A 21,271-nucleotide genomic window follows, 5' to 3' on the forward strand; every position below is an offset into this window, starting at 1 on the left:
TCAGAATCATGTTAATCATATCTTTTCACAATATTAGTAAAGAAATAATAAGTTTAAAAATATAACAAGAGTATAAGGATTATAAATGCTTTAAATGATTTTATCTTTATTGGAAAAAGAACAAAATACATGGAATATATGTTCTATACAGGGTTTTAGATATAAATAGTCCCTGATATCTAATTTTATCATTATAAACATGAATAATGCATAATTAGACAAGAAAAGTGCACTGTACAAAGCTCACTCTGCTTGACTTTTACTTGTATTGTGCTTCAATTGTGTATAACATATTTAATAGCAATATAGATTATCATCCTTTAATAATAATAATAATGTTATTATTATCTGCATCATACTTTTCAGTATTATTACTATTGATATTAATGTTATTACTTGTATTAGATATCGTTTGTAAATATATTAGCACACCTTATTCACAAAAAATTATATTCAATTTGTCAAATAAATGAAAAAGAACAGTTGGTTTCAAATGCTATTTCCAAGAATTATAACCAAATTTGATAGCACATGATTTTTCTTCAGATTTGTTGATGTCAACAGTGTACGTAATATATACAACGATTGACAATACTAAACTATTAGTAAAATTGTTATACATTTTTAATTGGCGAGTGCTTGATTTAGGGCAAAGTACACTGTCCCTTCGTTCTTAATAGATTGAGAAACTTATACAGGTCCAACTTCTTCTGGATCATAGTTTTTTACTCTTTTATTGTATGCAATAATTTCCTAAATAATTAGAAGTTCAAACATCTGTTAAAATTACATTTTAATATTAATAAAAATATTGAATAAGTTATTTACTCTTTCGTATCTGGCTCTATCCTCTTCTGCTATTGCCATATATTTTGATTTAGTTTGAAGATCTGTACTCATCCATAATTTACCCAGCTCTTTAGCAATATCACCAACTCCCATTTCTGGATGTAATTCTCTCATTTTTCCACGTAATTCTTGACAAAAATAGAAAAAGGCAGACCTAAAACGACACTTGTAAAAAATACATCAAACATCAATCAACATTGTAAACACATACAGTGCCCTTTTAGGCGCATCTTTGTCTCTGTATCGTTTTGTTCCTCTACGTGTTGGTCTCTCTGTTTCTTCATGACCTGTGTAATGTCTATCGTAATAATACATCTTTTTATTGCAATGCGCGCCATCTTCAAGATGGACAATCTAAAAATACAATGTAATTCCATTAACACATGTATATATATTCTTATTACATAAATTACTATTCATTTTATATACTTACCTCGTTTTTCACTGGGACTGCATTAATTATAAAATTCTTACTTTGAGTATTTGACCACTTTGCTTGATTGTTTGAAACACTGGACACATTTCCAGGCTTCATCACAGGTTCACCACATTCTAACAAATTAAACAAATAAACATATAAAAAGCCATAATTTAATTGTAAGTTTCTTGATGAATATCATATTTTTGTACCATTTTATTTATTTATAACAAAATTTTATTTAAATCTACATTTTATATAAATATAATACACTTTTACCTGGTGTCATATTTGTCTGACCAACAATCATCGTGTCTCTCATTCCAGAATTCAAGGAATTATCACCCGTTTTTGCAAGATAAACATTTTTTCTGTCATTTGATTCCATAACTGTATAAAATTCTTTATAATGTTTCGATCAAGAAATGAATGATTTATCCAAAGCCACAGTAATCTACAAATAACATTTTCTTTATATTTTATTGATTTGTTATTTTTAATCATTATAAAATAAAATTTGATAAAGAAATATGTAAAATATGAAATAGTAAATCAAAGTTTTAAATATATTATTTATAGTATAATTTATAAATCAAGTATCTTTTTTATTTGCATAAAAATAAGATGCAAATAAAAATACAATTCTTATACCAACTTTTTATATTATGTAGGACTAAAACATTTAAATATTTTATGATAGTGATTAGATATTAAATATTACTTACCACAAATATAGTTTATAGTAAGTATATAACAGATTGTTGTCATGTCCTTAATAAAACAGCATCATAGATGAATATTTCAAGTTCTGTAGAAATATAAAAATACACAAAATTGTTTAAAATATTATAAATTAAATTACATAAATTACATAATAATAATAAAACATAATGTTCTCTTTTGCTTTCTAATAAATTAGTTACTGATAGAACAATGTTATATGGAGAGATTTGTTTGATTTGTTATATTAATTACATGTTGCGCATAATTAATGTAAAATTTCGCAATTTGAAAAATTTTTGTTTATACAAATTTTATTGCCAAGAGAGAAAATTCAATTTTTATAAATATTGTAAATTATTATTTGAATATAAACAAATATGAACTACATTTTAAATAAATACAATTAGAATTTGTGATAAAAATTCTATTTAAATTATATGAACATCGAACTTTTTCATTATGATATAAACCGAAAAATGATATACATATACATATACATATACATATATATATATGTATATATATATATATATATATATATATATATATGTGTGTAGATGTATATATGAAATACCTTGTAGAGAAACGAAATATTTTCAAATATGAGATGAATAAATATATGATTATCAAAAAATAACTGAGAAAATAATGAAATACTCAAATATATTAAAAATATATAAGTAACGAAAGAGGCGAATGTAACAGATATTTACCTACAGATGACGTACAAAGGCAATCGCTACTACAACAACACAATATAAAAGCTATCTTACGACGATACACAACTTGAAAGAATGAAAAAGTAGCGAACGGAATATAGCTAGATACGCGATGTAGATGGTAATCAAACTTACCGATAATAACTGAAAGTAAACGTTACAAAAGGACTCGGGAAAGGTAATTATAGGCAACGCGAAATGTAACTTATTAAGCATCCATTCCACAGATCGGCCCTATCTATACGTATCTATCCGTACATATCACGCGTACCGTGATCAGCATTATATACGAAACGCGTATGATATCTAAATACAACTTTTACCAAACACACAGACTGAAATTTCTTGAAATTCGGGATATTCACGAATACGATATTCGCCAGTTATTGAACCATAGAATTCAGATTATTGACGACAAGACTCAACGTTAAAAACAGATCGTATAAACCAAGCTGATTGAAGCAGATATGACCGGGCATGGCCACTTGTGTGGTGTATATATACATATATAATACGCGCGAGCGCGTGCACTAATACATACATTTTTTAATACTATTTATTTTTACAAGACTTTAAACCTATTACCTTATTGTTAAACGTTTCGTTGTTCTATTTCGGCTTCTATTTCTAAAATCATGTTACAATTTCGAAGGAATTGAGAACAACAATTCTTTAATAAAGGAAGTATTAAGGGAAGTTCATACGTCGGACGATGATGTCAAATGTCATCAATACATATATTTTTTGACGATATCGATTGGAATAAAATATGTACGGGAACAAACATTAACTTAATGTATACTTTTTCTATATCGTTCTTAAATATTATAAAATGTTATTCGCATGATTAAACATTGGTTTAATTCTCGTTTAGAAAAATGTGCAAACTATATAAAATAAGATAAGTGTTGATAATTACATTCAATTTTTAAATATGTTTATAATAGATAGATATTTTCTGTATATAAACATTTTAAAAATGAAGTATACTTTCTATAATTAATTTAAAAAAATCTGTCACATGTAAATGGGTTTAATGTTTAGAGAAATTGGAATATAACTAACTTTTTAAAATTCATTTTTAATATCTTTCACGACTTAATAATAACATAAATTAATATCAACAAGCTCTTCAAAATTATCCTTTTATCATAATCTTGGTTTTAGAGCGACTACCTCGAAAATAGAATATCGAAATGCATGGATGCTATCATATAAAGCATCGATAATAAAAAGTAGTTTGGGATAGTATTTAAAAATATTTATTTATTTTTTATTTGCAATTATTAATGGAAGAAAAATTAATTTATGTTACACGCACATTAATTAATCATAAATATAATGTGACGATGATAAGATAGTAAAATATAAAACTTATATGATAAATATGTAATATCGTTGATTTAAGGTTATATTTTTGTTCAACATTTTACACGTGTTTGATGGATAAATAAATATTTTAAATCATGAAGGAAGTTCTGCTAACGAATTGTGAAAAGAACTTTGTAAATAAATCAGTGGAACAAGGCACAGTATGTATTTTTTAATATCTTATTGTATGTAAAAGTTTAAAATTGGTTAAAATGTGTTTTAGCGATTGGATGGCAGATGTTTATTTGAAGCACGACCTGCTAAAATTTATTTTGCATCCAATTGGGGTAGTTGTATGGTTTTGCTTGGTCAAACTAGGTAAGAACAAACTCAATAATGTAATATTTACTTAAAAGTATTATAGATAATATTAATATAATTTATTTCTTTGAATGTGTACGAATAAGAATATTTTTATATTAGTATTATCTATAAATATTAGATACTTATAAATTTATGTATTTAATTTATATATAGGATGTTTTATGATATTGTGAAGTAATAATTTTATTATAGAGTTATAGCACAAGTAACATGCGATATTCAACAACCTAAGACTTCTCGTCCTAATGAAGGAATGCTACATATAAATGTTGAACTTAATCCAATGGCTGCACAGCATTTTGATGGTGGTAGACAATCTGAGATTTCAGTATTGATTAGCAGACAACTTGAAAAATGTTATCAAGATTCTAAATGTATAGATTTAGAATCTTTATGTATCATAGCTGATAAACAAGTAAGGAATATCGTCTTAAACACTTTGAACTTTTAATTACCTGAAATTAATCAAGATGTTAGTAGTAATTGTAACAGGATATATAAGAGTTAACAGTTATATGACAAATTCTATACATATTCGCATAAAATATTATTTTAATTACGTTTTATATTTGGATATTAATATGACATGAGATATTTTTTAATTAATACAGGTGTGGAATTTAAGGGTTGATGTTAACGTTATTAATCATGATGGAAATTTAATCGATTGTGCTTCCATTGCAACATTAGCTGCTCTCTCACATTTCCATAGGCCTGATGTAACTTCAAATGGTGAAGATATTATAGTTCATCCATTTTCTGAAAAAGACCCTTTACCTTTAACATTATATCATTATCCAGTGTGTGTCTCTTTTATAACATTTGAAAGGTTAATTATTTAAATTGTGTAATTATTTTAAATAACCCGTTCCAAGTAATAAAATTTGTTATAAAATTATATCTTCTTAGTGGAAGTACAGTTATGGATCCAACATATTTAGAAGAAAGAGTTGGTGTAGCTCAACTTACTCTTGGTATTAATTCGTATAGAGAACTTTGTAGTTTGCATTTTAATTATTTGACAAAAACTATGACTGTTGAAGACGTGATATCAGCAGTTTCTAATTATGCAACAAATTATGCTGTTCAATTAGTGCAACAAATAAAAGAAGCAGTAAATTATGATGTAGAAACAAGGTAAAACTTTCATTTTTTAGTTATTTTATCTCTTTTATTTCCCATATTAGATTATTTTCATTTTATAAATATATGTTTAGGTACAAGAAAGATAATCGTAATGTAAATCGCTTTAAAGAGTGCATAATTACAAAGAAGTTGACAACTATGAATAGTGAATGTATCAGTATTAAACTGCGTAAATGGGGTGAGATAGAAAAAATAGAATCTACTGGTAAATAATTCATTGATCATAACAGTATAGTGCGAAAGCAATGATACTAAACAACCATCTATTGTAATCTTACATACATTTGTATTTACTTTTGTTTTTTAGTTGACAGAGAGAAAGAGGAAGAAGATGAAAATTGTACGATTATAAAGCCTGGAGAAGGTTCTGCTGAGTTAATAACAAATACAGTAAATATCTATTCACTTAAAAGGTTACATTACAATTTAATATGGCTAATGTAATCAACATTTTAAAACTATTTCCATAGGGTATGTCATTTGGCGAAGGTGGACCTAATACATGGAATTTATCAGAATCCTCAGAAGAAGAAACAAACGATGTTGAAATTACTGCGGAGATAAAGAAAGAAGAAAATAAAATAGAAGATATAGGTATTTTATATAATTCATTTCTATGTATAACATTTTTGATAAATGATTTATAAATAATTAATCGAACAATTATTGTTTTAGAATTAAGTGGAGACAGTGAAGAAGAAGCTATCGAAATGTTAGAAGTAAAGGATTTAATGTAATAAGTGAATACATAACAAATCAAAATTATATAAAAGTATAATTTAATCATTGTTTTATCTACTTATTATTAAATAGTATTTTTTTCAAATGACAAAGAAAATAAAAATGAATGGTATAAATAAGCAACATTTTATTATGTATTGTTATATTTCTAATATATATATTTTTTATACATAGCTCTTATAAAATACCTATGCCTATTAACAAGTAAAAATCCATACATATATTTTTGATCTTACTAATAAAATGTTATTACAGTAACAAAACTCATGAAATGAGGCCTAGGCTATGTCGTATCATTACTTAAACCATTCTTTTGATCCAATTTGTTGGCATTGGTTTTTACTGTGTAAATGAAAAAGCTTAATGCTTCTTTTTCAATTACAGGGATGGTCTTAAAATGCTTCATAAGAGTCTGGAAGGAAACAATATACATATTATAATATTTTAAATATTTTATATAAATTATTACAAGTACAATGAGTAGACATTCTCAAAAACATAATAATTTTTGTTTAAAATATATATTTTTGTTTAATACATACATCAGCTAATTGAGCTTTATTTAAACCTGGACGTGTAGAAACTTTATAATGCCTTTTATATCGCCTTAGTGTACCGACTTGTAATTGGAAAAGATCAACTTCAGGAAGATCATTATCTGTTTCACCTGAATCTTCTTCTGAATCCTTGCGTCTACGCTGCTGTTGTTGCTTAGATCTTGCACATTGTATCACTTGTTTATGATAATCACAAATATATATATGACGTGCCTAATGATAGATAAGATATATAATGACATGTTATTATCACTTAATCATTTATAACTACTTTTGATATTTAAAAATTTTTCTTTAAATGAACTATTCATAAAAGATTACAAAAGATTAAAAAAATATTAATAAAATATAAATACAAGATGCAGTATTTATAAAAATACTGAGACTACTATTCTTTTACTTTTTAAATTGTATATATGACTTAGACTGCACATATTATTAGCACTTAAGAAAATTAATAGTAATATAGATGAATCATAACATTTAATTATATAAATTTACTTCCAAGACTTGTACCAGCATGACATTGTGACATGCTCAATAACTTTAATTTTTTATAAAGAATCTTAAAAAGAAAACTAAAATAATGCTATTTTACAAAAATAATGACTAAATATTTCATGAATGACACATAACATCCAAAATTATAGAAAAGAAATCTTAAAATAAACTTAAAAGAAAATGACAAGTATATGTATTGTAACATAATTTGTAGTCATTAATCTTACCACTGGATCAAGATTAAGTTTTAATCGTCGTTGAGTTACAGTTTTTTGAATACGTTTGCTATAAGAAGCGTTGCCAGCTGGTCGAGTGCATCGTTCACCCTCATCTACAAGGCAACAAATTTGATCAGCAGCTCCTCTGGAATCTTCTTCACCGGTACTGAATCCATTCATTTTTTTTTATTCTTAACATCAACTAAATCAGTATGAAGAGTATTTAGAACTTTAACAACCTCGAGATTTTTTGGTGTACGTGTTTTGCGTCAAAAAACGGCGTGTCTGAGAGTAAAATATACTCGGCGATGCCTATTTTTCACAGTCATAATTTCCCGTTCAATTTCATTTGTTACCGATAGCTTTTCAAAGAAACTTATTCTTCAGTTGCCGGTATAAAAAGAATTTTATTTAATGTAACGATTCAAGCTCACAAATCGATAATTTAAATAGTAGAGTTTGCGTATTACGAAGACATCAATGTTAAACGATGTCGTATAATGTTTCACTTTCTTTCTCTCAAACAATTTAACATACGAAATATTTAAACGTATCTGTTACTGCAAATGCTTTAAAAATTTTGTTAGAAGACAAACATTTGACACCACACTTCCTCGCAATACGTCTATGTTTCTACAGAATTCTTTAAAATCCTATGTTACAGCACTTCACCGCGTTTTATTATTTACACATCTACATTGATTCATATGATACTACGTGAACTGAAGATACATATGTGCATGCATGTATAATATAAATATATAAATGGATATACATAACATGGACGACAAGGTTTAGCTTTAAGAAATTCCTATACAGCAAAAATCAGTTTTACCAACTATAAATTTTGTCATTGGCTCAAAATGAACAACTTGTAATTAATCATATAAATGTATATATTTCATAATCCGTATAGTATTTTATCAATATTTTATATTTTGCATTGTTATTATTACTTCTTGTTTGTTTTGAATTCATTTAGCTTTTCTATCAAATTCATATTTACTAAAAATATTTTCCAAAATAAATCATACGTTTATAGTCTGTGGGATAAGAAGAAAAGATAAAGATAACAAAAAGCAATATCTAATAAAAAAAATTATAAAGTTTTTGATTTGGAAAACTAGTTTCTTTTCTTTCACATGTTGCATGTTTATTATATATATATATATATATATATATATATATATGCATGTATGTATGAATAAAGCTAATAAATATATCTATTATAAGATATTCTCTCTGCTATTATACATATATGATTTATGTCATATTCTCAATATAAAACATATTTTGTGAACAAATTAATATATTTTTTGAAAAATCGTAATTGTTATAGAAAAGATATCAGTAGAATTTATATATATAATAAAATATAAATTACATATAGCGTATAACTTCTAACTCATTTGTATAATTTTATATTTTAAATTCGTAGTTTAACATACATATTTGCAAAAATTTATTATAGTATTTCAATTCTTTCTTTACTGTAAATTCGTAAATGTACTATGGTTAATAAAAACGGATTTATAAATATTATATTTCATATAATACTAATAAGTATAATATGTGCAATACAAATTTTTATAAATAGCTGTTTATTTATAATAAAAACTGTGTGCAGTTATCTTTTAATGTTAAAGATTATTACATATATGTATTTCAGAATATTTAATAAAACAACTATATCATTTATTTTTTATTACTTAAACATATTTATCTCCATAGTACAAAATAATTCATTAAATTAAAGAAAGATATTATATATATGTATACACATATATAAAACACACATATATGTATATATATATATATGCATGAATACTTTATGCATCATGTTGGCGGTACTGCAATTTGCGCCTCAACATTTAGCTTTCGGAATCTAGCGCCATCTACAATAATAATAAATTCTAACCTTAATGATTTAAACTATTTATTTGTCTAAAGGTATTATTATTCTAGTCAAACATAGTAAATACGTTTTATTGCTAAACATGCGTTTATTCAATAGGGTAGAAAACGATATTGTTTACTGTGAAGCGAATGATATTGTGTAGGCAGTTTTCCATGCATGATTTTTCGCGCCCTTTCCACCAGCAGACATTTTATTGGGGGGGGCAAAAAGAAACGCTTCAAAACATAAAAGGTTGATGCTGATTGGCTTACTTTTTGCGGCTTATCTGAAATAAGCCAATAGTAATACAGATTTTCCCCATACACTTTCATATGCCGCACAAGTGGCGTGGGGTCGCGATATTCGAAGCTGAGAATCCTTTTAGCTGTAGAGGACCGTTCAGGTAAGAAAAATCCAAATATTTTTCTTTTTGAGTGTTGACAGATTTTGGCGACCAACAATTGATCAATAGGCTATCATCATAGTATGATAAGCGTAATACGAGCTATTATTTAGTGAAGTGCTACTGTGTTGCGTACTGTGCATATACCTTTTATTTCTACACAGCCGTCATAGCAAATGGCTGCCCAGAGATGTGTTTAGCAGGAAGGTTCTCGTATACTTTGTTATCATTATGTATAAATACGTGAAGGAATTTCATGTGACAGTTTTCACTGTCGTGAAAACGTGGATATTCTAGATTTATAATGTAAAATGTCGGCGTGGCCTGTGTCACGAGTGTTTCGTCATAAATCATCCGTCAAGGCTATAGCCCGCGTACGATCAGTCTCTGTTTGGCTACTTGCGCCATGCATTGGCATATATGGGATCTTGCACTATAGTACTCGTCATAGTTTTATAACGATTAATTTCCCGTTTAATCCTTAAATTATAGCAGCGAGCACGATGCAATTGGAAAATGTGTAAAAAATGAGAGGGACTTTTAGTCATTAGTTTGTTATCCATAACGTGGTTTATAATATATTATATTGCTTTTGATTTCCCGCTCACATCCAATTCTCTGGTCTCTTAAAATTATATGTGCATAATCGAGAATGGCATATTTACGTCCTATTTTATTCACTTTTATAGAATAATATGAATGTAGTTGAGTTAACGAAAATCATTTTTACGATTTGTGTTAAACGAATCAATGAATAGTAAAACGAGAAAGAACGAGCGTTATGCACAGTATGTTTACACGTAAGCGTCTCTTAAGCGTCTGTTTTTACTGTCTGCGCCATATCATCAACGAAACGTACTATACAAGGCGCCAAAATAATTTTTACTTTCTTTCTTCGGCTGTTATTGCATTTCTACATTATAGCATATAATATTTTTGGTCAGTTCCTAAAATTTGTCGACGTTATTGTTCTTTTATATGTCTAATATAAATAAAACACCAGATCATTTTATATTGAAATATGTGGTTGATTATATATAAAATGGTGGGAATATAATCAATGTACGGAAGACATGTTTGCAATACGCAAACGTCACTGTACTTGTTGTGTGTGCGTAATATGAGCTTACATGTAGTCCGGTAGAGATGTATACGTGATATTATACTTATTCGTCTCTTTTGCTTATACTCACAACACGTTATCAAATCACAACTTTTTTTTCTTAAAGATATATATTTTTTACATGTATTAATATGTGCTCTTGGATACTACAATTATTGTTTATTGGATTGGAATGTCTGGAATTTCTACAATAACAATATTACTAATTCTTCAATACTATATGTCATATCTATATTTACACACCTGATAGAAAATTATCAATGACTCACCTATTTATATAAAAATAATTTTTAAATTTGTATTAGATATTTAATTTTTTAATTTTAATTGTATTTATTTGATTTGTTGAAACCAATATAAATATTTTGCATCTAATTTATATACAAAATTTTCAAATTATGAAATATTTAAATTATAAGAAAAAGTCTATATTTTAAGTACATTTTTTAAACATTTTCTTAATATATGATACAGCCATTCTGACTTTTTTTATCAAAGTTCTAATATGAAATGCATTGATAATTCCATCGGACCATAATCGTTCTCTCTGTACTCCAAACGATGAACCGGAGATAAGATTTTGATTTATAAATCGTGCCCGTTTAGTACACAAAATATTTTCGATGCTGTTTGATATTAAATTAATGAACTATTTTATAGCTTTAATTTGAACATCCTTTTTCTCTTTTAAATCATTTTGTGCAATAATTACAGTATGTACATTACTACCATATTCAAAAACATAAAATAAGATCCAAAATTAGAAAACATTTATTGAATATTCAATGCTATACTGAATATTCAATTAATTGCAATTTTTTGCATATTTTTGAAATTAATGTTACACTATCCAAAAAACGCGATAAATTTGCTTATACAAAATGCACCTGACACATAGCATGTAATGTTATGAAATCAGGAGTAAACCAGTTATTCGATTTTATGTATATTCGACGTAGTCATATTATACGTAGATACTGTGGACAGTATAATATTACCACCATCCACATAAATCATCATCTTTTATAATACGGATACATTTATTATTGAGCCAGTATTAAAGAATACTAATGGATCAATGTCGGGACAATGTGAAAACTAATTATGAGTAGATTATACTGTGTACTATGTTCTCAATATAGCTCGTATTTATTTGTATTACAAAAAGGTATCGGACATTAATTTTTCGATATAGTCTTTAGTCATTTGTTTAAAAAGATATCAAGAAAAAACGAAAAGAATAAACTAAACATGTTAGTGCACATAATTTTATGAGTTACTAATTAACAGAAATGTAACAGAAAAAACATAACTTGCATTCCTGATAGCAATTTTTTATCTGTATTGTTCACAAAACAAGAATTTACATGAATATAAAAATGAAATTTGTGCGCAAAGTTGAAAGTTTCAATATTATAAACATTATATAATTCAATCAATATTATTAAACATAATATAAGCTACAACCACGAAAAATAATTGAATATTTCAGTAATTGATACAAATATGTATATATATATGTATGTATATATTGATATAAATTAACAATAATTTATTAATGTCATTAACTTATATTATTAATAATTTTTTTAATAAACAAATATATATAGACAGTATGTTTCTAGACATAGTAAAAAATAATTCACAAAATTGTTTTTTTGGAAATTGAGAATAAGTTCAAAATATATTTTCACTGATCTTCAGAGTTCAGAGTTTTCCATAACGTTCTTCACTAGTTATTTAATATTATATAATTCGTTTATTTATTAATTATAATGTTGCTACAATTACATTTCTGATAAATGACATTAGAGAATTATCTTATATCGTTTTTTAAAATGGATAGTGTTTTTAGATCAAATTAGATAGTATAAACAAAAAAGCATTATTCAGTTTATTTTTGGGATTCTGTTATGAAATAAGAAATAGTGAAAATTATTAGTTTGCTATATATGTCAGTTTGATTTTATATATTTAATTTTATCGTTGTTATTCTATTATTTTCTTACACTTATACGATGTCTGTATGATATAAAGTATTACTCCGCGACAGGGTATCTCTACATGTTACGTGTATTAATAATCGATTATCGAGTATCAACATTTAACCAATGTTTATATGCTATAAAACTTCTGTGTGGCTGCTATTTATACTCTGCTTACGTGGTTAAAGTTATATAAATTTTACATAAAATTTTGTGCAAAACAAAGTGTTATCAAATTAAACAGTTATGTTATATGTTGTATGAGAATAAAAATAAAAACAAAGTATAAACACTAAAGAATTTACGTGACCAGTAAGGTAATAGCATGATTTTGAATTTAAAAATAGATTTTAGAGGATTAGTAATAGCAGTTGGACATAGAGCTTTGGACGGATTTATTTAATTATTTATTCTATTATATTATTAATTATTATTTATTATTTTATATTATTTTATTTTAATTATTTATTTAATTATAACGAATAAAAAACTTAATTTACGAGCGCTTTGTAGATGAAATATTGTTATCTTTTGTTTTCCGTTTACATTTATGTAGGGGTATTTTAATAATATGTGGTATTTATTTCAAAAACTTAGTAAATACAACATACATGATTATATACATTTCACTTTACAATTAGAAATTTTACCTATATAATATTTATAGTCTTGCATTTTTCGGAAAAGCAGATAATTTTTCATGTTTGGAAGAATCGAATAATATTCGAGTCTGATCAATTGTATAAAAATGTTCTAAACAGATAAGAAACTTTTATTCTACATGCATTCCTATGACGTCAAACAAGTCTCTATCTTGAAAAGGTTAATCCTTTCATTTGAATGGGAGCATCTTATATAAAAGTTAGTAAAACATAATTTTCAGTTCCTAGATATGAACTTTTAAAACAATTCTATATACTGCAATAAGAAACTATAATATATTTTGTTTATTTGTGTAATGTTCAAGAACAAATATTTAGAGCAAATAAAAATATAGGGAAGGTTCATTTGATTATTTCTTTTTTTAACGAGTCGATAAATTTTACGTACTTCATGTTAATAAATTTTGCTGTTTCGAAACACACTATCTTTGCTACATCGTAATTATTATACTGCTATAAGACATACTTTCATATTCTCGTGGACCATTGACCCACATAAGAGTTCCTGATACTTCCTAATTGATGGTGTACATCTGTTCGAAGATTGTAGTTTTAAAGTAACTTAATATTTTAACCGTTCCAGAGCATTATCATTCTGCAATAAAAAATTTTTAACAGAAATATCAATTACTCGCTGATAATATTTTATATATTTTCATAATCGCTTGTATTTGAAAATATTTTTAATGAAACTACTTACAACATCAATAGCTTGAATTATATATAATTCACTATTTAATTTTCCAATATAGAGAAGAGTAATTATGTTATAGGAATAGTTAACACAATAATTTAGAATTATACAATTGATTATTACATTATATACAGTATGATTTAGAAATATGAATGATAAAATTCGAATAATAAGGATGTTATTGATTTGTTAATTTTGAAAGAAAATTATCTATCTCCAGAGAAGAATTTTCTAACATATTTTATTTCCGCTTATTTTCGAACAAATACTATACATAGGAATATGTAAGTATTTGTTTACGGTTTCTTCTTTTACACCGATTTCGAATTTTTTTTGGTTACCTGCTTGACCAGTTTTTATTTCGGCAATTCCAAGGTATTACTGAAGCCAGGTATGCGAAGCTAGAAAAATGTTTACGGTAATTGCTAGAACTAATTGAACCCTACCTTCATGTCGTCAAAACGTTTACCTGCTGATGAATAGCATGGAAATAAATTTTCTCCTATAATTATCTATACCCAAAATATTTATAAATTTTAAAGTATTGTAAATTTTAAATTTTGAAGTAATTGCATTAATATTTATTTATTATTATTCACAGAAAATGTACATTTCACTCTACTTATAAATCAAACCAAGTTAAAATAAAAATTATTATAGTCAGAACTAAATATACTGAAATATTATTTTAAATAATGCTTCACAGAATTTTACTTACAACAGTTTTACTTAAGTAATTTGGAATTAAATACAGATATCTTTAATTCGTATATTATATTTCTCAATCATTTTCCTTATTAAATTAATGATGTGCTTCATTATTAACACTGAAGTATTTTAGATTTTCCAATAATAGTTTTATATTTACAAAGGTCTTATTTTGATTAGTAGTATTTCATATTCATATGAATACGTATGATAACAGTGTTGAATATGTACTGATTAAAATCATAGCAAGAAAAATTATACTTGTGTAATACGATATATTGAATTACTGCAATCGTTGGGTATGATTTGATTGAAAACTTAATATATACGATACATACAATATTGAAAAACATGATTTCTGAAAATTGAATGAATAACATTTAAATTAACATTTAAAAATTATGTGAACCATGTGGAGTGATATTTTTTAGAAATTGTGGAAAATTATTATATAACTTATTAGGAATTATGACAAATATAATATTGTATACGTTATCCCACAATATATAGGATATTTACATTGAACTCGACTATTAAAAGTTACTCTTAAATCGTTTGTTATATAGGAAAATGCTTCACATAAAAATTGAAAGAAACATATATGTTTGGAAATATATGATTTTTTAACATATTAGTCGGTGCAACTCATAATTTCTTACAAACAGATATTGAACTATTTGTACTAAATATCTATTAGTTCAAGAGATATAATTTTACTTCAATATTGCGATATGGTATTCAATTTCGAAAAAAGACTCTAGATAACACGTAATCAATGAATATAATTAAATTTCAACTAATTATTGATTGGATAATGTGGATATATTGAAGTTCCACCGAGATTACTACAATAAATATTTTTTTGACACTATCAGATTTTTTATAAAGTTGTTTGAGAAACGAAGATCGTAAGAAACAATATGTACTACCTTTAACGATTTTTTTTCCGACAGATCAACGGCCTTTTAAAGAAGTACTAAACAGTCATTTTAAAAGCCAATAAATCTCTGAATTCAAGTTAAAAATCGTACTGCTGAATATTAATTTTAAGAAAGTAAATGTTGTACTATAAGGATCACTTCACAAGATTGAAATCAAAATATCAGTTGAACTAATTATTTTTAAATATAAGTAGCTTAATCTTTTTTAGAGGAAATGGCAAGATACATAGGATGGATTAATAGATTAGGGAATATTTACATGATTCTATTCCAATTAAACTTTGTTCTTTAATGTCCCCTATATGTTCATTTACAAAAATGCTAATAACATCAAGTTATTTCCGAAATCATTTAATTTTTTTTATATATAATACACGACTTCATGAATAATTTGAAGTGGTTGAGTTAGGTGACGACTCACCCTATATAATATACGATGCAACTTCAATATTTACACATTCTAAATATTTATTCCTGAATCTTTTATATGAATCATAAATCAAATTGATATAACATTTTATTCCTATTATGAAAATTTGTTGTAAAAATCTCTTAACCTGTTATTTAAGTTCTTTTATTTATATTTTATTATACTTCATTTCTTATATTAAGTATGTTTATATTCAGTGATTATTAACTTCTATACTTTATTTACGGATTAAATTGTATTTATGACTTCTTCTAGGCTCACGATTAGTAAACTCGTTATTAAATAGAAAATAACATTTTTTGGGTAAGAGTTTTGGGTAAAGAATATTTAAAAAATATTATTTCATTTGCTATATAAAAAGTTCATATTATATTATATATATTTTGAAATGTTCCATACTATCTAATGTTACGTGAATATCTCGAAGATAAACATCTAAAAGTATGAAATTAACTTTAGCTGAAGAGCATAACATAGTATTGTTGCATAACTATTTTGAAATGTTTTCTCTGTATTGCCGCCGTCTATAAACCTTCGTGATTTAAAAATTATGTATATGTATAGTTTTTAAATTATTTACATATTGTAGTCACCAAATACTGAGTATATATTATAGAAAGCATATAATTGATAGTACTATTTTATAGAATTAATATTATATTCTTTTCGCTTGTTAACTTTTAACTTTTAAAACTAACTTTAACTTTTTAAACAATTCTTTTTACAACTTATAACGATAGGGATTTAGGTCCCTGCGTAAAAATATTCCACTTGAATTATAACGAAACGCAAGAGCAGTTTCAAATATAGGAATAATAAAATTGAAAGTGATCTTGCGTAATACTGACAGGCACGTTCAACGTTATATATGTACGTGTAGCTCGCAATTACCATTTATTCGATGTCAAGAAAAAACAGGAGAACGTTATACAGACATATGTGCATAAATTCGCTTATATGTATGAGAAAACATATACATTTACGCGAAAAAGGATATTAAGTATTTCACATTGTTTCTTTATACTTATACAGGTGCATCGAATAAATGCAAATATAACACTCTTAAATGTACATGGTATGAAGTATGTACATATATACATACACGCGTTTGGCATTGGTCCATAATAGATATATCATGTTCCTTTTCTTACGCTGTACATTAAAATTTCGCATTGTATGCTTAAAAGTCGTGACATACACGAATAAACGTAAAAATGCTTTCAACAGAATGACATAATTTTTATCGACAGAATTGGTCAACAAGTAGTATCAAAATAGCAAGATCATCTTACTTGTGTTCCAAATTTTTGACAAACTTGTCAAATTTAAAGCAACGAAAAGAACAGAGATGGGATGTATTTTTAATTTTAGTTAGTCACTTGTTAATTTTTCATCTTATTTTTTGATTGGGGAGCGGACATTTATATACAATGATTTAATTTAATCATTTCAGTTAATTTAACTTAAGATATATTTAAGAAATATTACTATTAATATTCTATTATTATAAATATTAATATTCTAGTATTTACATATTTTGTACATTTATATAAATTATATTGATGGGAATGCATGATTATTTATATTTATTATTACCTATAATTTAAATATGTAGAAAATTCAAAGTTAGCCTGCTTTATCTCTTATTTATTAGTTTATTTAATTTTATTTAAAACGTAGATGCATATCATTTTTTGATAAAATTATTACATATATTGTAGGTGCATGTTTTGAAAATTATGTATTGAAAAATTTAATTTTGTATCTTAAAAAGAAGATTGGACATCCTCCGATATAACATATTTTATTTTTTATTGAAAGTTTTTCATCGACGACTGTTATGATCTTTTTTTAGTTCCAATCATATTACTTATAGGTCTACACATATCTTGGTAGCTACTTAACTGAAATACTAATGTGAACTCAGTGAATTACATACGTTTATTTGTATGTATACGTGGAATGTGTACATTTGTTTTCATAATTCTCAGATATATAATAATACTTCTCTTATTTTATTTCTACTTTAAAAGATATTACAGTCCCAAATAGATTAACAATTTTACATATGTATTTACTATTTTTTACACTTTCTTGAAATCATCGAAAAATCCTTTCATAAATTTTCTTAAATTTATCATTAAAGTTACATAAAGCCTATTTTGCAGGATCTATATAAATTCGTAAAATCTATTACTATTTTCTAATTTGGACGTCTTGTCGTAAAATTATTCGGTTACTTTTTCACACTGACGGAATCGAGAGAGATCGGTTCGTTTCGGACGGAATCGGCTCGCTTCGCTCGAACGAACATCGCGGTACCAACACGAGTCGAGAATTTGAAGCCAGGACTCTCGTTGCCTGCTGTGCCTTTTCTCTTTCATCGTATGTTTCTTTTTCCCTCTCTCTTTCTCCTTCCTTTCGTCATCGGTGCCTCTCTTTTTCTTGCCATTCCACCATTTCCCTTGTTCACCGTGCCCCTTCTTGCATTCGTTCGTTCGTTCGTTCGTTACGTTGCCTAGCCCTGGGAATGCGCGGTCTCTCTTTCTCTCTGTTTCTCCAACGTGCCTGTTTGCTCGCTCGCTCTTTCGGTTTCTCTCTCTCGTTCCATCTCTGTTTCACTTGCTCATGCGTCTTATTGACCCGGACCCGGTTCTCTTCTCCTCTCTCTCTCGATTTGCCGGGTTACCTCCGACTCACCCGCCTCTTGATTGGGGGTTGAGTGGGAAGAAAGGAAGCCCGACGTACAAATCCTATGATACATTTTCATTTTGTCTTGTCTGTGCGCAATTTTAAAAAATCGGAATTCCAAAAGCTTGCGCAATTTCACGTTGCTCCTTACGCGTTAGAAATTTCTCGTGGAGGTTCAGGTTCGCCGTTTAACAACGTTGCACAGCGATCGTTCCCACGATACGTTTCCATATTAATAGATTTGATCTTTCTTCTGATAACAGCTAGAAATTACGGGGTATGCGTTGGCTATGGGGTACGAGTTTATAGAGTACATATATGCTAGGAATTGCATTCCATATGTGGCATGACAGTTTGTGTTTCGTTTGAATAAGTTCAGTATATATGTAAAACGTTGTAACCATACTTTTTGAAATACTATTCTAAATAGTGAAAGGAAGATAATTAACGCACTGAAAGATTTACTTATTATCGTAATCATTAAAAGTTAATTATGTTTCTATAGAAACATGATTTGTTAGTATAAAGCATTGTCCCTGAAATTGTTAGGAATAATATTTATTACATTTTATCTTACGAAGACGAACGAGAAAGTATACACATTTAAACTTTTCAATTTTTCACCGGATTTTCAAAAATATGTAAAATTTTTAAATTAGGTACATTTTATAAAACCTAACGAATTTGTAGTAGAAAATGTACAACTTAACATTGATTTATTAAACAACGAGGGTGCTTCGATATTAATAAACTATTACATTCATATATATGTAATGTGCATATTTCAAGCCTTTAAAGAGATGGATATACTAAAGGAAAGCGTAATTTCGTTAAATCTAAAAAAATTGTAAAAGATGTTCCGCGTTTTGTTTTCTTGGAAATTTTAAAAAGTTCTTCCGTATCGACTGACAAGTGACACGAAGTGAGAGTTCTTCGGTCGGTAAAGCCGACTTGACACGCAGGAAAAAGGGTGCGCGAAAAGCAGGAAGTACCAATGTGGAGCAAATTCCAGTGACCGTAGCAGTGTAACGAAACTAAGAAGGGTAAAAAAAGGCGCGAGAAGAAAGAGCGCACGGCGACAAGTCAGAGTTGGTGTGTCTTCCTCTCCCTTTCGCTCTCTTTCTCTGCCTAAAAGTTGACCTCGAGTTTCAAGGGTAGAGAAGGGTTTGCAGTCGTTTGCCCCTCTACCTTACCGGGGACTACGAGCCATGGCTCTCGAATTCTCTACGAACGGAAGAGAGAAAGCGACGTTGCCTCGATGTCAGTAGTGGTAGACTCCCGCCATCCCCACCACTGCAGAAATGTAGTTCGATTGGTCGGCGTACTCGGGTTTTCCTTTGTGAGCGGGCGGGTGAAAGCGTGGCTTGGCAACGCTGTACGAGTTCGCCGGCGTCCGCTGGAAGGAAGGCTAAGCTCGTGCAAGTGGAAAAAAGACAGAGGAACGCGGAGAAAGAGACAAACAGACAAGTAGTGAGTGAGACTTCGGGTCGGTGTGGAAGGGGATCGGGTTGGAGAAAGAGAAAGAGAGAATATACAAGCGTCCAGCCAGCCCGTCCTCGCCAGGTTCGCCCTCTGTGTGTGCGGCATCGCGTGTAGAGTCGGTGGCGAGAGAAGCAATCCGCGCGTAAGCTTCTCCATGTGAAAAAGCTATTACGCGTTCCACTACCACTGTGCAACAGCCAACATCGGTGTGTATATACACGTAAAAGAAGCATTGCGTCTCTATGCGAGCGTGGTGTCGCATAGAGTGCGTAATTAGCACCGTGTGTACGAGCAAGTAGAGAGAAGAGGCCGTCACGTTTTCGAGGGAAGAAAAGGGCAATATAGATATATATATATGTATATATATATATACTATGTATTTTTCGTAAGGGGAACAATAGTGCACGCATAAATGAACGAAGATACATATTTATTATTAAATATCATTATCGGTGACTTCGAAAAGAAACGTTGTGTCTCTCGAATGAAAGGCTCTATGAGTACTTAGGGGAGGGAAGAAAAGGGAAAGAGAGAAAGAGAAGGAGAGCGAAGAGAGAAGAGACGGCAAGAGAAAGAGGGAGAAAAAGAGAGACGGAGAGACGCGGCAGTGTATCTGTCGATGGTGGGGAGACAGAGGGAAAAAGAAAGAGCTAGAAGGGGAGAGAGAGCGCCCTCCCCTACCCACCCG

General features: G+C 28.0%; 3 protein-coding genes across 7 annotated transcripts; 1 reads left to right on the plus strand and 2 right to left on the minus strand.

Annotated features, from left to right (window-relative positions):
* Positions 1 to 86: 86 nt before the first annotated feature.
* LOC100747798 (non-histone chromosomal protein 6) lies at positions 87 to 3,410 on the minus strand. Of its 4 annotated transcripts, XM_033318774.1 has the most exons (7): positions 2,845 to 3,203; positions 1,993 to 2,075; positions 1,547 to 1,721; positions 1,283 to 1,401; positions 1,061 to 1,203; positions 829 to 1,003; positions 87 to 753 (listed from the first exon to the last, which is right to left on the minus strand). In XM_033318774.1, exons 3-7 carry the CDS (start codon positions 1,653 to 1,655, stop codon positions 691 to 693), a joined length of 609 nt encoding a protein of 202 aa, XP_033174665.1. In that variant the 5' UTR covers positions 1,656 to 1,721; positions 1,993 to 2,075; positions 2,845 to 3,203; the 3' UTR covers positions 87 to 690. The 4 variants fall into 4 exon arrangements, with proteins under 4 accessions (XP_033174665.1, XP_024220656.1, XP_024220654.1 ...); XM_024364888.2 differs by lacking the exons at positions 1,547 to 1,721; positions 2,845 to 3,203 and adding an exon at positions 3,295 to 3,410; XM_024364886.2 differs by lacking the exon at positions 1,547 to 1,721 and having other exon boundaries at positions 2,845 to 3,223.
* A 336-nt stretch (positions 3,411 to 3,746) lies between these two features.
* LOC100748874 (exosome complex component RRP45) lies at positions 3,747 to 6,322 on the plus strand. 2 transcript variants are annotated; one of them, XM_003486504.4, is made up of 10 exons: positions 3,747 to 3,907; positions 4,118 to 4,241; positions 4,304 to 4,398; positions 4,597 to 4,819; positions 5,016 to 5,233; positions 5,314 to 5,541; positions 5,622 to 5,755; positions 5,858 to 5,940; positions 6,021 to 6,144; positions 6,226 to 6,322. In XM_003486504.4, exons 2-10 carry the CDS (start codon positions 4,176 to 4,178, stop codon positions 6,285 to 6,287), a joined length of 1,233 nt encoding a protein of 410 aa, XP_003486552.1. In that variant the 5' UTR covers positions 3,747 to 3,907; positions 4,118 to 4,175; the 3' UTR covers positions 6,288 to 6,322. The 2 variants fall into 2 exon arrangements, with proteins under 2 accessions (XP_003486552.1, XP_024220652.1); XM_024364884.2 differs by lacking the exon at positions 3,747 to 3,907 and having other exon boundaries at positions 4,038 to 4,241.
* Positions 6,323 to 6,416: 94 nt separating this feature from the next.
* Positions 6,417 to 8,355, minus strand: LOC100749233 (histone deacetylase complex subunit SAP30 homolog). The gene is made up of 3 exons (XM_003486506.4): positions 7,577 to 8,355; positions 6,834 to 7,061; positions 6,417 to 6,703 (listed from the first exon to the last, which is right to left on the minus strand). Exons 1-3 carry the CDS (start codon positions 7,745 to 7,747, stop codon positions 6,575 to 6,577), a joined length of 528 nt encoding a protein of 175 aa, XP_003486554.1. The 5' UTR covers positions 7,748 to 8,355; the 3' UTR covers positions 6,417 to 6,574.
* Positions 8,356 to 21,271: the final 12,916 nt, after the last annotated feature.

Source organism: Bombus impatiens, unplaced genomic scaffold (assembly GCF_000188095.3).
Source record: "Bombus impatiens unplaced genomic scaffold, BIMP_2.2 scf_0114, whole genome shotgun sequence".
Classification (NCBI taxonomy): domain Eukaryota; kingdom Metazoa; phylum Arthropoda; class Insecta; order Hymenoptera; family Apidae; genus Bombus; species Bombus impatiens.

Coding starts and splice junctions, on each gene's coding strand:
- LOC100747798 (XM_033318774.1), bottom strand. CDS start 1,655: ATGGAATCAAATGACAGAAAAAATGTTTATCTTGCAAAAACGGGTGAT. Junction 1,402..1,546: donor TCAGACAAATATGACACCAG/GTAAAAGTGTAT, acceptor TTAATTTGTTAG/AATGTGGTGAACCTGTGATG. Junction 1,004..1,060: donor GATGCGCCTAAAAGGGCACT/GTATGTGTTTAC, acceptor GTGTCGTTTTAG/GTCTGCCTTTTTCTATTTTT.
- LOC100748874 (XM_003486504.4), top strand. CDS start 4,176: ATGAAGGAAGTTCTGCTAACGAATTGTGAAAAGAACTTTGTAAATAAA. Junction 4,820..5,015: donor GTATCATAGCTGATAAACAA/GTAAGGAATATC, acceptor TAATTAATACAG/GTGTGGAATTTAAGGGTTGA. Junction 5,234..5,313: donor TCTTTTATAACATTTGAAAG/GTTAATTATTTA, acceptor ATATCTTCTTAG/TGGAAGTACAGTTATGGATC.
- LOC100749233 (XM_003486506.4), bottom strand. CDS start 7,747: ATGAATGGATTCAGTACCGGTGAAGAAGATTCCAGAGGAGCTGCTGAT. Junction 7,062..7,576: donor AACTTAATCTTGATCCAGTG/GTAAGATTAATG, acceptor ATCTATCATTAG/GCACGTCATATATATATTTG. Junction 6,704..6,833: donor ATAAAGCTCAATTAGCTGAT/GTATGTATTAAA, acceptor GTTTCCTTCCAG/ACTCTTATGAAGCATTTTAA.